This window comes from Brachyhypopomus gauderio, chromosome 6, assembly GCF_052324685.1.
Source record: "Brachyhypopomus gauderio isolate BG-103 chromosome 6, BGAUD_0.2, whole genome shotgun sequence".
NCBI classification, from domain to species: Eukaryota; Metazoa; Chordata; class Actinopteri; order Gymnotiformes; family Hypopomidae; genus Brachyhypopomus; species Brachyhypopomus gauderio.
Genome location: NC_135216.1, coordinates 22081775 through 22098634, shown reverse-complemented (window position 1 = coordinate 22098634; position 16860 = coordinate 22081775). Strand labels below are relative to the sequence as shown.

At 41.7% G+C, this 16860-nt stretch overlaps 2 protein-coding genes across 2 annotated transcripts; one reads left to right on the top strand and one right to left on the bottom strand.

Moving 5' to 3' along the window:
• The first annotated feature begins 390 nt into the window (after nucleotides 1-390).
• On the top strand, nucleotides 391-3699 carry tbxta (T-box transcription factor Ta). Its single transcript, XM_077009694.1, has 8 exons — nucleotides 391-704; nucleotides 1049-1313; nucleotides 1431-1565; nucleotides 1675-1736; nucleotides 1856-1917; nucleotides 2064-2237; nucleotides 2436-2559; nucleotides 2786-3699. Exons 1-8 carry the CDS (start codon nucleotides 520-522, stop codon nucleotides 3048-3050), a joined length of 1272 nt encoding a protein of 423 aa, XP_076865809.1. The 5' UTR covers nucleotides 391-519; the 3' UTR covers nucleotides 3051-3699.
• A 5159-nt stretch (nucleotides 3700-8858) lies between these two features.
• On the bottom strand, nucleotides 8859-15581 carry nudc (nudC nuclear distribution protein). The gene is made up of 10 exons (XM_077009693.1): nucleotides 15518-15581; nucleotides 15356-15430; nucleotides 14973-15050; nucleotides 14616-14831; nucleotides 14217-14285; nucleotides 13951-14064; nucleotides 13091-13285; nucleotides 12654-12737; nucleotides 12348-12466; nucleotides 8859-9167 (listed from the first exon to the last, which is right to left on the bottom strand). Exons 2-10 carry the CDS (start codon nucleotides 15428-15430, stop codon nucleotides 9116-9118), a joined length of 1002 nt encoding a protein of 333 aa, XP_076865808.1. The 5' UTR covers nucleotides 15518-15581; the 3' UTR covers nucleotides 8859-9115.
• Between the last annotated feature and the right edge of the window lie 1279 nt (nucleotides 15582-16860).

The following is a 16860-nucleotide window of genomic DNA, read 5'->3' as shown; positions in this document are numbered from 1 at the left end:
AGTTAATATTTCCAGTCAACGGCCAAATTTCGTAGCCTTTAAACTGAAAAAATGAATAGTGTCGACTACGTTTCGCACACAGATTTTACAGGCTAAGGGTGAGTTTCCCAAAACGTTCTTAGCACTAAGTAGGCTACTTCTTAACCTCGTACGTAAGAACTAAATCTGTAGTAACGGTGTTAATGCAGCACACAGGGCTAACGAATTATTATTATTATTACATCCATGTTCAACGTTTCAGATTTGCTTGTTTCCTAAACGGCCGCTGAACCTTCAGGCGAGGCGACCTGTTCCTTCATTTGTTGTTGCTACAAATGATGGGGGCCATTACGGCGGGGCCCATTACGGCGCACCCCCCCCCCCCCCCCCGCGGAACCGCCCCCACCCGCGGCCCGCTCGCCTTTTAAAAACCCGCCGGTGGCGTGAACACGGCAGAACGCCGTCAGAGCTACGGGACCACACCGGAGTCTGGTGCAGGCCCAGCGACACTAGGATTTACACCGACACCTTTCTGGAGATATGAGTTCGGCCAATCCCGATCAGCGGCTGGAGCATCTGCTCAGCGCCGTGGAGAGCGAGTTCCAGAAGGGCAGCGAGAAGGGCGACGCGTCCGAGCGGGATATTAAACTCAGCCTGGACGACGCGGAGCTGTGGAGCAAGTTTAAAGAGTTGACCAACGAGATGATCGTCACGAAAACGGGGAGGTGGGTTGTAGAAACGCCACCGTTTGAAACTCGTTTCTGTGCTCAGCGGGCTAAAGTGAGGGGTTTGAATGCTCTCATTTATGAAATATTAGTTAATTCCAATTTCATTAGAAACAGAGTCGCTTATAAACTAGTCTTTGTTTGATGTTTTTGTTATCTTGTAATGTGGTTTCAAAATAAAATAACACTCCCTTATAAATTACCGCTGTATGCTATATACATTTAGCACAACTAGCACATAACGGTATACTGTATTAAACTAAATCCAAATGTAACATTTTGTTTGATACATTTTGACTGAGATGTATAATACATTTGTTATATTATTACTATTTTGTTTCTAGACGTATGTTCCCCGTGCTAAGAGCAAGCGTTACCGGTCTGGACCCAAACGCCATGTATTCGGTCCTCCTGGACTTCGTGGCGGCAGACAACAACCGTTGGAAGTACGTGAACGGCGAATGGGTCCCGGGGGGCAAGCCGGAGCCCCAGAGCCCCAGCTGCGTCTACATCCACCCAGACTCACCAAACTTCGGCGCTCACTGGATGAAAGCACCGGTCTCCTTTAGCAAAGTCAAACTCTCCAATAAACTCAACGGTGGTGGACAGGTACGGCTGGATTTTTACAATTCCTAACTACATGATCACATATTGCAAGTTAAAAGTTCAATAACTATTTTTTCCTCATTGTTCATAAAGTTACTTTCAGACATTTTCTTTGTGCAGATTATGTTGAACTCCTTGCACAAGTATGAGCCCAGGATACACATTGTGAAAGTTGGTGGCATTCAGAAGATGATCAGTAGTCAGTCCTTCCCTGAGACTCAGTTCATAGCAGTCACTGCCTACCAGAATGAGGAGGTGAGTGTCACTGAATAGCATCAATATTGTGTCAGCAGTAGCGTTTCATCAATAGTGTCATCAAGTGTCATCAAGAAAATTACTTAAATAACCTTTACTACTTCTTTAGATCACGGCCCTGAAAATTAAACACAACCCTTTTGCTAAAGCTTTCCTGGATGCTAAAGAGAGGTATGAGTTTAAATACAATTGATTCATTTTAAATTAACATGCTTTACTTACTGTAGTATACTAACTGATGTATTAGAGGATATATTCAGGATTTAATGAGGTTTAACACTTTTTTTCAGGAGTGACCACAAGGAAGTCCAAGATCATAGCAGTGACAATCAGCAGTCCGGTTACTCACAACGTAAGCAGCCTTGGGTTCTCTTAGCTCTAGCCCACTACAGAACCACTGCAGTGTGGACTCCCTTAGCTCAAGACACTTTCTGTTCTTGCTTCACTCTTCATGGGGCTATAAACCAGATCCTCACAACTTCCTTCCTGTCTCTGTAGTCGGTGGCTGGTTCCTACCCAACAACGGCCCCATCTGCCCCAGCAGCAGCCCCCCACAGTTCAGTGGCACCCCGGCCCACTCGTCCAGCTCGTACTGTGAGCGCTACTCCGGTCTGCGGGGTCACCGGGCGTCCCCTTACCCAAGCCACTACCCTCACCGGGGCACCAGCAACAGTAAGAGCACCAGCACTTCTGCCCCACACGGGGCTTTTGAATGGTCACCAATACCAATAGTTTCAGCACTGAACATACTGAACTAATTGTTACATGTAAGTTAAGAAGTAAACACAAAAGTGAAGGACTTTGGTATAATTGTACAATTGCTTACTTTCTTGCTTGTTTATTCATTTATTTGTTTGCTTATTTATTTAGACAACTATATGGACAACTCTTCAGGAACTATTCCTACCCATGACAGCTGGTCAGCCCTGCAAATCCCCAACTCTAGTGGAATGGGCACCCTTGCTCACACTACTAACACCACCTCTAATACCAGGTCAGTGGACACACAAACACACTCACACTCACATAGACGTACACATGCATACACTGTTTCAAATCTAGAAAGTCATTTAGTCATGTTAGTTGATTCAGTTCTTTCATTTCACTCAAATTCTTTCATTTCACTTTTATCCTGAAATATCAGTGATTACCTCACTAACGTTTCACGTTTTGTGTGTGTGTGTGTGTGTGTGTGTGTGTGTGTGTGTGTGTGTCCACAGCCAGTATCCCAGCTTGTGGTCTGTTGCTGGGACGACCCTCACTCCCTCTGGATCCGCTTCTGGCTCCATCGCTGGGGGCCTGACCTCCCAGTTCCTCCGGGGCTCCTCGGTCTCCTACTCAGGTCTGACCTCCTCTCTGCCTGTCTCCTCTCCATCATCCATGTATGACCCAGGCCTGGGAGAGGTGGGAGTAGGCGATGCCCAGTTCGAGAGCTCCATTGCTAGGCTGACAGCTTCCTGGGCACCTGTGGCACAAAGCTACTGAGAACTGACTACGGCAGCCACCCCTCAACCATTGGAGAGCCAGGAAGCTCATTGCTGCCATTCGGAAGATTGGAGAGATGGATGATGGTGCCTTGAGAGCCATGGGCTAAGATTCAGATCCTCTGAAAGTGGTTGAAAGACGCTGCCTAAGGCTCATCACTAGAGGAGCAAATGAAGATCAGGCAAAGACTTCTAGTTAGACTCTGGGTAAGATCCTATAGAACGTTAGAGAGGCAGAACAAGCATTTTAACTGATGATAGACAGTCACCTGACCTTGTACGTGTCTATATCCTACATACATGACAGCCACCCAAAATGACTTATGGGGCCAAAATGTAACAAATATTAATAAGACCAAAGTTTGTTGTTGCCTGAATAAATGTAAATGTGTGTAAATAAATTTAAGTTAACGTTCATTCTCATTGTTGGTCGTATAAGAATATACATGTAAAATCTTCAGAAACTTATGTGTGCTTAAGAAGACCCACAAGTGCCTTGTACTGTCCCCACAGTTAATATGGTGATGTGAGATGGGAAGGTCTGAACCTTGTAATGTGCCTACACAAGTTTCATGTACATACGTATCTATCTGTTTGTATGTTTCACCTATTGTGAACTTTATTTATGTCATTTTAATAATAAATTAATTTTCTTTGTCAAAAATGTTAGATTTATTGTTTCATGCCCATCAAAAATAAAAATAAAAAAATTGGCAAAATGAAAATGTATTACTTTCACTTTCTATGAGAATGCTGTATAGAGGTTTTGTTTCTTAACATTTCTGACCACTGAGCAATCTAGCCTCTCTATATATAATGTGACAGAGCTATGCAAGTTTAATGTGTAAAATTCAAATAAATAAAAATTCAATGTTAAAAAGTGATGCATTCAGGCAAAGCAATTTTACTCTGAAAAGGTAAAATACTGAAAGCTACACGACAAACACTAATATAACAAAAACATTTTTACACTAATAACAAAACATTACTTTTACACTAGAGTTTAACTTTGCAGTCATCAGTTTTGATATATTGGGAATTTTTAATTATGTTTAACTATTCGGATACTAAAACAGAATGGATAGGACTCACTCTGAATCTTTATTCACTGACAGGTCTTGAATTAGATGGAAGATAAAATTAATTTTTTTTAGATTACCCATACTTTGTGTTTTTTACTGTACATAATTTCATTATAAAAAGTGGATCTCCGTAATGTTGGCAGACCACTGAACACTGAAGAGACTGGATCCTGAAGTCTATCCATTTAGGAGTGCATCTGTGCATATTTTATCTTTATTTATAAATGTCTAATATACATTTGTTGTAAACTTAAATTGTTTTGCCCATGATACCATATGAAGCCATTGTAGTTTTAGATCTTGATCCAATTTGTTTTTCTCAATTACTTTACTGAAACACTTCCAAACACAAGCCCGAATACACACCCATACAAGAAGAGTAAAGAACCCACACAATTCCAGCACCATTCCAGTCAAGGGCATCTTCTCTTCCATTTAAATCAGATATTGTCTTAAATGAACATAAAGACCAATAGATATGCACACATGAGAGATGAATGGCTTATATAAAATCCTTTTACTACAAAGAATCAAGCAATCAAGCACAATGTTTGGGAAGAACATTGTTTTTTTTATTTTATTTTAGGAAATATTGCGTACTATTTCAGAAAATGTGTCTAAGCTAAAAGCTTGGTGAAAGAGTAATAAAATCAGAGAATTAATTTCTGAATTTCGTAAAATAAGTAAGATAACAATAGCACATCACTGGTAGTCGGTGCATCACTGGCAATGTGAGGCAAAGGCTTAGTCCATTACTGTGAAGTACCATGAACGTCAGATACAAATGTTCTTCCTCCTTTCCCACCACTAACAGTCATACTGTTTACCTCAGATAATAAAACCACCCAAACACCTAATATAATAATCTTTAAACTATGAAGAGCTGAGCCAGGTATGGTTTTCTGTAATGTTGAAGAATGCAGCCAGGCTCCACAAATAAAAAGGAAAACAAACAAATGTTGTGTTTTTATGGCAGTGATGTCTTTGGGAGCAGTTTTTAGATGTGTTTGTCAGTATTTTTCTAAGTGAGATTCTAGATTATCACTCCTATCCTAATAGTTTTGCTATTTGTAATTTTGAATCATACACCATTTCTATAAGACAAGTCAGTTATGTATTTACGTATTTATTTGCATTTTCCTTAAACTTTAATTTTTGAAAATTTCTGACTGTAAAAAAAAAAGAACTATAGAACTATCTAACATTTAGAACTAGGACATTAAAGTCTAACCAGTTCCTTCTTATAACAATCTGACTCTTTAAATATGGACAGGTGCCATGGTTTTCTATGGGTGTAATAACTGCATGGAGGCATCACAGCTCTGCTAAGTGAACTCTGGGCTTTGTAGGTTGTGTAATGAAGGAATGGTGAGAGCTGCAGGACTAACGCTGCTTCAGGAGTCCCGGAGCGGCCAGAGGACTTTTCTCTCTCTCTCACGCTGTTTCGTTAGAATCTGCAGCTTACTGTGACACCAGGCCTGCACAGTTAAGAGTCTGTGTCATTCAGGAAAAGGTGAAGAAAAAACATGGAGTATTAAACAATGTTCCTGACTAAATAACTCCAGAGATGGAATTAAACCTTGCTGAACTGCACTGTTGTAGAGTCCCCCCCGTTTCATCTTTCACATCTAACGTGCAGCTGCTGCACGTTTCTCCTTCTCTCACAGAACGTTTCAGTCTGTCTTCTAAAATGTGCACATACTGAAAATGGGATAAATGTTGTAGTTTGGTGCATATAAACAATAGGAGAAAATATATTTATATATTTAATACAACAGCCATCTGATGTTGCTGCCCTCTATTAAAATTATGTTTCATTGAAATGTCAAAAATATTGCCCCACACGCATGGGTGGGTGTATTCTAGAGCACTGCGTTAGACTTCATTGCATTAAAATTTTCCACTTTGTCTCAGCATAAATCCAAACAGTCTGGCATGCATGAGATGGACTGTGACAGGAGTACAGATTGGACTCGGTGGCTGTGATTGAAGAGTCCACACTGGGGTGCAAATGAAGACTGCAGGGTTACAGGGCCACAGGCAAACAGCACTGATAGAGAAATATAACAGCCAGCTGGCAAAGGGGAACCCATGTGTATGTGTACGGAGCCCCAGAGCAAAACACACCCCATAAATACACACTCTTACAAAATATCTCCGTCCTTACTGTAATAAAGCCTTCATATTGAATGCATCACTGTTTAAGACGAAAGTTTACATTTTAATATTTGCATGGCTATTAAATATATTTTAAAAACTGTATATGATTCACGTTAAAGACATCTACTACATTTATCATGAAGCTAATATAACTGGGTAATCAGCAGTCCATCAATGGGCTGGTGTATGTGAACAGATCTAAAACATGTTTTATTCAATAAAAAATGCACAGTATCGTCATGATGAGACGCGTGACAAAGGACACCCTGCTATTTTCATGCTTGCGTGTTCATGGCTGCTACATTACGTGCAGAAGTGAGACGATTGTTAAAGGACTAACACTCATTCATTCCTTGCTCAAACTCGACACACAAACCCTTGTCAAATGTAGGACACAGAAGTGAGCTCTGCAGGTGGGTTACAGCCCACGCGCGGTTATGGCCACAGACCTATCTCAGATTGTACAATCAGTGGGCAGCGAAGCCAGGCCGTTCTAAAAACACAAATACAATCTCACAGAAGTCTGCTGTCTGTGTTGATCCTTGTTAGTGATTTGCTTTACCGGGCTTTCACTCTTCCCCTCCCCATGAAGTGTGTGTTTTAAATACACTTTACAGAGTGTGCTTGACAGACCGGTGACGAGAGGGGTGGCCATGTTTGACCCTTTGCTTATAATATACACAAAATCTCTCCATCTTAGACATTACTGATCAGACTATGGCTACTGCATGCTTTTGACCAATCAGACCAGGGAGGAATAGACACTGAAGATGTTTTTTGGTTTTTCTTGTGGTTTCCTTTATAGTGTGCATAATAAATATTACTCTCAGTGCATTTTCATACTAAAATCAACCGGTCATATGCTAGGAGGCACCTCAATGGTCTTGAACTTATGTTAGTATCTTCCCATTTCTTGGCATATGAATCTTCTCAGTCTGGCCGTAGATGGGAACACAGACCTGTATAAACACCCTGCTCATAATGGTGAGTCAGAGAGCAAGGGCTTGTCGGTGATTTATGGAACCCTTCTGCCAAAAACAAGTCGTCAAGTCTGGTCCGGCCCGTCACCGAAGCGGAGTGTGTTTGCCCATCGCCCTCCCTCCATCCACCCCCACACACAAACCCACCTTGCCCTCTGATGTCTGTGTGCCTTTGTTAATGAAGAAATTCTCATACCTGGGTGAGACATTGCTCTTAGCTGAGGAGACTCTGGCTCTCTGGACCACACGCTCACCCTGGGCCTGCTCAGTGCTGCAGAAGCCAGCCCCACGCCTACCACACCCCAGCCAATCACGGAGTCTGACAACCTGCTGATGACTTGGCTTAGGAGAAGTGGATATGGACTAATTTTGGATCCACAGATTCCAGTAGCACAGTGCTATTGATGACCAATAGAAATTAGCTTCATCTTTTTCCGAGGAAAATCTCATGGTCTGAATGCAAGTATGTTTTACATGAAATCATCTTGTCCCATTGTGATCATCTGCTAATTCTCAGTGGTCAAATGGGCCTAACCTGGTTACTGTGTTCTAAGCCCAGGATTAAATGCCTGGTCCAATATATAGCAAGTCCAATAAAGATTATACAGCACTGTCAGAACATTACTGAGCGAGTAATTAGGTTTTAGGAAACGCATGTGCCATTTCACATACAAGGAGAACGCACTAGCTGGCACAAGCTAATGTCCACAACAGCCACCAGTAAGCTGGTAACAGACACTCTCACCATCATGACAAGGTTCACTACTGTAGCTGTAGACAGCTTCAGTGTTGAAAAGAGCTGTAAACAAACTGCCCCACGCACTCTAGACCATTAGCATAGAAAACTGCCCCATCAGCCCTGAGCACGGACTCAGCCATCAGCTCTCAAGGAGTAAGGAGAAAGAAACCAAAGCAAACATCCTTTACTCCTAGTCCATTATTTTCATCTCTTATTGGCAGATTCACATTCCAAAAAAACTAAAACATGTAAGCAATTCTATTAATATCTTACTTAATTAGCTAGATTAATTACACATGAACACAGCACCCAGAGGCCCAGAAAAGCTACTCACTGGTGAGGAAGATGTGTATATAAAAACCAGCAGGTGCACAATGTCATAGCATGACTCACTGGCTCCCTCCTGTGGGCACATAGTGCACAAACTCCACAAACGAATGGAACATTTCTACATTACAGACTGGACTAGATCACATTTAGCATACGGAAGGACATATAATAGTACTATGATCACACTCTAAAATACTGAAACACTGTTCTCAAGAGCTAGATGGTTCATGAAAAAAAAAAAAAAAGCTTTAGAAAGTTCTTTTGACTGTTTAGATCCAGAGCATAGTAGCCACTTAACGTCATTACAAAACAGAAAAAAGGGCCTTTGGGCTCCGAGCTGATCCAAAAACAACACAAAGGAGCAATGACCCAGAGATCCAGTGGACCAGGCCCTTCCCCTGGCCTTCAACTCAGCCTGCAGCCCTGCAACCTTACTGGAGTGGGGACAGGAGCATTAGAACACCTAAACTTTTATGATGTGTCCCTTTACCACCAGACACCACTCACACAGTTTCAGGTAACCAGGTGGTGGGTTATGAATTTATTTGTAAAACAAACAAACGACAAATAAAAATGCTTTAAATATTATGAAAACAGTTACATCTGTAACAGGAGTCAGACTAGATGAGCACACAGTCTTCTACTTCTCTACATGCGAAAAGAAACCGTGAACAGAAAACAGGGAGGACAGGCAGGAGAACGGCAGAGGCCTGGGTTCCGATACACGACACATGGCGGCCTGCGGTTCAAACCTCTCGTCCGCACGACAGAGATCTCAGCTGAACTTGGCTTTGGAGAAGTCCATCTCAGGATGCTGCTCCATGAACCTGCCCACACACACACACACACACACACACACACACACACACACACACACACACACACACACACACACACACACACACACACACACACACACCTCATTAGTCTATTCCGCAAATGTACATGTGGAACAACATTACAGAGATTTACAGTAGAGTTTTAAAAAGGTATCCGGGGAAAAAAAATTGTGTTCTATTTTTTACTGGACATGACACCACAAGTTAAATCGCCAATGCTTCTCTGTGACGTCTCTGCAGATGACTGAGGTCAGGAACAGTTCATGCTGTAAATGTAAATATTTAGTAAACGGAAATGCGTAAATGTGCTTAGTAAATGTGCTACTGAGAGAATACGGTTTGTCTCAGTAGCACATTTAAGTGTGAACTCAATGGCACCAATCTGGGCCTCTGGGCATTTATCTGCTGAGTAGAGTCGCCTCACTACACCCACGGACCCCTTCACTGAACCACATTCAGCACTTCTCTCCAACACCAGAACACTGGTTCCCTCTGGTGGATATGCGACAAATTACAGCCCAAGAGCAACTCCTGGACTTTGACATACCAATTACCATATATATAGATATTATATATATACATATACACAATAACATATATATATATACACACACATATACACACATATACACACACACACACACATATATACACACACACACATATATATTAAAAGTCCTCACCAGGATTTTGCTCAGGCTTCTTGGATTGTGTTGATTCCACTAATTTTACCTGGATTGCTAATTAGAAAATCTAGCAAGCTTGAGCAAAATCCTGGTGAGGACTTTTAATCGCGGCACTTGGAATTGACAGCACTAATATATATATATATACACACACATATACACACACACACACAAAGTCAAAGTAAATACACAGCGCAAGCCTCTTAAATGAAATGTTACATTTGTTTGCCTTTTCCACTATATCCCAGTATCCTGAATTAGTTAGACATTCATGTACTCATTAATGAAAACCAGTCCAGTCATGGGACACACCTTACTAAATGAATTGTATAATCTTAGCCATTTTGATTGAAAGCTTAAATTTAAAAACGCTTAAAAAGCTGATGTCTTTGAATTTGTAGTGCTCACTCAGCATATTTAATCCATGCTTACACCATCAGGTGGCATCATCTTAGAGATAGCCGAGAAAGCATCAGGAATGTGTAATCTAATCTAACACACGTGATCCTGTTAATGAAAGCTTTCAGTAACATCTGATTACATCTGACTATTAGAGCCAGGTATGTAGGAACTAACCTCCAGGACTGGAGATGCAGTATCAGTCATTTATATCTGTAAACATGCTCTTCTTCAAGCTTTGACTCTTGAAAGTGCCGAGTTATGCACGTGCTGCATGGACGGAGACGTGCTACGAGCCTGCGTGGGCAGAGACGTGCTACAAGCCTGCGTGGACGGAGACGTGCTACAAGCCTGCGTGGACGGAGACGTGCTACAAGCCTGCGTGGACGGAGACGTGCTAAGAGCCTGCGTGGACGGAGACGTGCTAAGAGCCTGCGTGGACGGAGACGTGCTAAGAGCCTGCGTGGACGGAGACGTATCACAAGTCTGCGTGGATGGAGACATGCTATGAGGCTGTGGGGCAGACCCAGTAGCACACTTCCTTATGAAGTTCATCACAGGCTTAAGAAAGCTAGAAGCGATAAGTGGTGTAACCCGTGTCTGTCTCTAACTGCTCCTTATTACCTCCACACACACACACACACACACACACACACACACACACACACCCCTCGCTCTTATCAAATGTCAGTGCCAAATACAAGTGACTCGTCAATCTCTCCGCTTCCCTTGACATTTCACCTACATTACCTTAAATGGAAAAACTGCCTACCTTCGCTAAACTAAAGAAGGGTTTTCTTTTTGCAATGACACTTTTTAAAAGTGAACAGTAAATCACTACAAAAATAAAGCAATATAGACCCGCAGAAAATAAGTTTATGCACTTTTTTTCAGTTTATGCATCTGAACCCTTATTATAATCAGCGTGTGAACAGTGTCCAAGATCCAGACCGCGTAACTTCACAGCCCAACACAGGCTGGCACCAACACTCACAATTACTTTACGACCGTTATTAAGGCACCTGGCCTGTCCTTGACTGCAACAGTAGGAGTTGGGCCTCCACGGCACTTTCGTTGAGCTCGTATAATTTCATGTGCTTTTCTATGGTGGCAATCCTGGCTGCCGGCTCTATAAAACCCCCAGCAAAAGTTCCTTGACCCCAGAACTACAACGCATGAGCAGTAGCGTCGACATCGGAGCGGCCAGGTGAACGTGTGCTCCATGAACATCCTGTGTCGCTCACGCAATTGACGAGGCAAGATTGTAGTTAATAAATTATGAGAAAATCACACATTACACAATAACTGCCAGGAATGTTTACAACATAAACAAAATTCAGGATATTCTGAACACCAGAAACAAATAGTGCACTGTCAATATTGTACTCGGTTGTGTCAGTAACAGATGAACAGGTCCAGCTCGTTCACTTGTACAAATAAAACTTGGGCCTGAATCCGTGACCAGAGGGGCCAAGCACAATCAGTACTGTGATTCCTTACATCAAAGAGAGTCCGGTGAAGACCTCACTAACTGGAAACCAGTCAACACTAACTAATGGTCCTGGAAGAATATTAAAACAATATAAACATCAATCGTGATATTCATGATGAAAGTGACATCCCTATCCTGACCACATGTCGACCTAAATACGAAGGACATATGACGTGGCCCCCAGAACACACACTTCTATGTAAGGTCCTGGTCTGCAGGTAACAAAGTTCAGTTAGTCATCAGAGTAGCAGTTGCTTTCCACCCCCTTAATCTCCCAGTGCTGTGTGAACGGAGTGAACACCTGTCCTCTGGCACAGGGCCAGCCGACTACAGACGCCCACGCCAGGTTGCTGCACTCTCATCTTGAGCGAGCAACCCACTGACTGCTGAAATTCTAGCTTCTTGTATTGCCCTCAAGAACACCACGCAGGTCTCCCTGGTTTGTAACCGAGCTGAAAATACCTTCTACCATTTTCTAAAGCGTTCCAATAACACCCAAAACCATCTAACATTTATTCCGGCTTCTGTGCTGTAAGTGTATGTCCGGCTGCTACGGATGCCTTGTGAGTCGCTAGATTGTATGTCCCCTACTTTTTCAAGATGTCCTGCTTCTTCTGTTCCTCGGAGGTGGGCAGGCCCATGGACTTCTGTCTCTGGTCATACATCATCTTTTCAACCATGCTGCGTGTCTCACCATCCAAGTCAGACAGCTGCACAGAGAGAACAGACATAACGATGTAGGGGATCATTCAGTTAGAAGGGGTCATTCAGGTCTTATTTCAACTGATCATATTTAAAGAATGTCTCCATACACATGACATGTAGTATTGATGCAGGTAGTTTGATGTATGGAAAAATATTTTTTAACGGAAATAAATGTTTTCAAGCTTCTGTTACCTTAGAGTTCTCTGGACATATTTTCTTGGTGTTGATTTCAGGATCAGTGGTCACCAACTTGTTCCACCACTCCATTTTATTAATCTGGAAACAAGATAAAAATTTATTCATGTATTCATTAAAAACGTGCATTTCCAATTACATGCTAATTCACAATTTTAATCAGTGTTATAGGGAAATGCAACATAATGGTAATAGCGCAAACCTAGAAAGGTCATTTACAATTACATTCATATAATACTTATATAATATTACTAATAATAGGTCTTGCCCATATCCTTGGTTATATTCCACACATTGTTTTGAATGTGTGTGCACTTCACTGTCCAAGCCAAAACACACATGTTAAAAAATAAATAATAATAAACCTCACTAAATAATGAGGTACAAATAATTCACCCAGCTGGTCCACCCGATCTCCCCAGACGTCTCCTCACCTTCTCTAGGTGAACGGTCACTATCTTTCCATCGTCGATAAGCCAGGAGCTCTCTTCTACCTTCACCTCGTTACACAGCTGCGCATCGACCACAGGTGGGTGACCCTTCAACCCCACCTTGAGAGAACGCCTCTGAACATCCACCACAACGTCCTTGCCCTTCAGACGGAACTTCACGTCGAAAGGCACTATGAGCTGGAGCAGGAATGAAAGACGGAGCATGATCACCACGGACGTGACATCACTGCTGTCACGGCACAGACGTAGAACTTCTCAGCTCTGCGCATTTCACGAGGGCGTGAAATACGTGACGAGGCCGCAAGCCAAGAAAGCACATTTTCTAAACAGAGCAAAACCATTAGCTGAGTGTCTGGGCACTGAGTGCATTGTGTGTGAACATTTTAACCTAAATTTCCCTGGTTTCAGAAGAACTGGTTTAAATTACATGTTAAAGGTTTCAGATACTTGTGGATACTTTCTTCTATATGCACGCACACACAACATGAAACATACTGGAGGGGATGTCTGTACATGCAAACATGCACGGCTGAAGTCTCCTCCTCATTTAAAGTTATTAAACATCAGCAGAAGACAGATAAACATTTACCAACATTTCCCCCTCACATTTATGCATATTCAACATTTACATATATTACCAATTCATTTTAGTTTGGGAAACTTTACATGCATTTAGTATACTGAACTATGATTAATGTAGTGAATGAACTATCTAAATGTTTAAATTGTTCAGGCCAGCCCTAGGGTTTCAGTCTCGGAGTGGAAATATACAGGTGGTTATAGTTTTCCATCCTTTTCAATTTGAGAGAAATACATATTAAAACCCTCCCCGGAAGACTCACATCTACTTCAGACAGCGTCTGAGTCCACCTGTAGTGGGGCAGGTCTGCTCCATTCCCACCGTTGGGCTTCATTTTGCCCTTGTCCTTCTCATCCTCTTCTCCCTCAGAGTCAGACTAAACGGGACAGCATGCAGCAACATTCATTAACCTACATTTCATCAAAGGCTGAATGCGGTCGTAATCTGTTCACATGACATGTTTTTAACTGTATTTAGTAGAACTGAGAAAGGGTTTAGATCAGAGGTGTTGCATGAACATCATCTCACCCCCTTCTCTGCTTTATCTTTATCTGCAGTGCTGCTCTCAAGGGTCCCTTTCTCCTCCTTTTCTTTCTTCTGTTGAGTAGTGAAAAAAAAGCACAGAAACCATTTGCTGTTGTGTACCAAAGATGGTATCTTATAGATCAAATAGAACAGATAGGTGGTACAGAGTACCAAGAACCAAGCTTTTAGGAGTCCCTTTATTCCTCTGATGAATTCCTGATGAGTTACACTTCCTTAGAATTTACCTTTGCAATTCAATTGTAATGTTACACTTATTGTATTTTTCCATTGAGAACCTTTCTTTCTGTATAGGTTGCTGTAGACTGTGTACGTAGTGTGTTGCGAAGGCGAAGGCAAATCCGAGGAGTTACATAACTCAGTTTGTGTTTGTTTCATTTTCACCTCATCTATTTCGGTCTGCAGCCTTTCTGCTTCTTCATCTGTAAGTTCTTTGATTTTGGGCTCAGTTTCTGCTTCTTTCTTTTTTCTCTCTTCTTCAGCCTTCAGCTTGGCGGATCTATCGGCTTTCTCCTTCTTCTCCTTCTCCTGCCTGGACTGTTTCTCCTTCTGGGCCTTGAGGGCCAGCTGGCTGTGATGAGCAAACGCCTCTTTCACCAACTGATGAGGAGAGGTAGAGTGTCAATAAAACTGCCGTCAAAAGGATAATATGCAGCACCAACATCCTATCACCCTGTATGGTTTACGGCACATGATGCCAACTGGACATATAACGTGTGGGAACCACAGACATCAGCCCACCTTCTCAGGAGCTCCTGGATCCCCTCCGATAAAGAAGTCAGTTTTTCGTCGTAGAAAGCTGAAGAATGTATTCACCAACTGTTAAGAGAGAAGAGAGCGCAGTGAACACATGCAAGAACATTTACTATGCTACACACAGCGCTGGTGGACCAAGGCCCAAACACATACAGTTGTGCCCGTTAGCCAAGTAACTAGGAAACTCGCTATCTAGCCAGAGCTATCAGTCATCTATCATAGCTAAATTAGATACAGTATGGTGTAATAATGATCTTATATCAAAACATCACCTGTAAATATGATGTGGCTGTGCCACCATTAGCGAGCTCGCCTAACTAGCTAGCCTGCCACTCATGTTCATGTAGCTAGCAGGCTAAAGGTTTTACCTCTTGTACTCCGCCTTCGTGTTGCTGCGCCATAACGAGCAGCATCCCATCATACTTCTCTTCGTCGTCACCCATCTTAAGAAGTTTCAACAATAAATATTTATTATGAAGCTCAACAAACAGGACAATATAGGTAGTGGTAGTCACGTTCTTTTGGTGTACCGTTCACTTCCTAGATACAAGCGCTGCCCGGAGAGAGCCAATGAAATGCGTCTTTAGTTAAAGATCGGAGCAGAGAGCCAATAGCAGGTCCCGTTTTTTAAACGTCACTCCTGTAGCGCATGTTCAAGTACGCAATAGAACGGGTGGAAGAAACGTCCAGAATGTGAACTGGCACCCACTCAATGTTCTCATTCAGTTATGTTACTGTTGGTTTATGGCATAACCAGACCTCGTGTTTTCATTTTGCTGTCAGGACCGAACCTGAAGCTTTTCCTAATACTTTGTCAGCCGAGCCTTTAAAACCTAACCCGATGCCACCTATTTTATGGCACAAACGTCTTGTATACTTGTGGAAGAACTCCATACTGGTTAGCTACTCATCTCTCTCTGAGTGTTAGAATTAAATTAATGCCTTGCAAGTCAACTTTTTATGAAGGCTGCACACGTGCTACATGTCTTCAACTGGTCTTACTCTGGCCTGCAGTTATGCCTCAGAGAAAATGAAACTTCTTAATTGTTTAAAAATTATGACAGCATAAATAAAACAGATGAAGGAGTGGTCTTAGGTCTCACAGAGTCTCGAAAGGATAGATACCATCAGTTTTGGGTTTCATCCATAAAACAGGCTAATGCATAGTCTGGATTTCAAAATTAATAATTCTGTTTAATTGAAGTTTAGAATAGTATAACAGACTTGGTACTCTGATAGAAAAAGTGACTCATGACCAGGTGCACTGTAAACAGGCTGAAGTGTGACTGAATTGTGCTTGAGCTGGTACAATGCAGTGACTCAAATATTAAATATTTAGGTTTTATTTCATGCTGCCTTTTTGAGCACTTGACAAAATCAGTTGTTTCCTATTGCTAGTGTTTTGTAACTTAAATCAAAAAGGTACAATATATGCTAAAATAAGAATTACTGTGCATGTAACTGACAGCCTTCTAAATGATTTTTGCATTTAGTGGTAAGTATTCAGACCTTTTTTTCTATTGCCTTTTCCAAATTGTGTTTCACAGTGTAACACTGCACTGCCCTTACATTATTACACAATATTTATGTCTTTGTACACTAGTCAAATGCAATTGTGATCAATATCTATCCATTCTGTAAGACTTTTCTCCTGCAATTAATGCTACTCTCCACAGTGTCACAGATATAATCTCTTATCATTATTTGTTTTAAAAATACAACTATTTTAATAAAACAATGCTAAAACACTAATAAATACTAATAAAAATATCACCCTTAAATTAACTGCTGAAAATAACCTGAACCTTGACTGCAAATTATCTGTGTCACAGGTTAACACATTTGTGGTAGCTTTATCAACCAAACATTTACC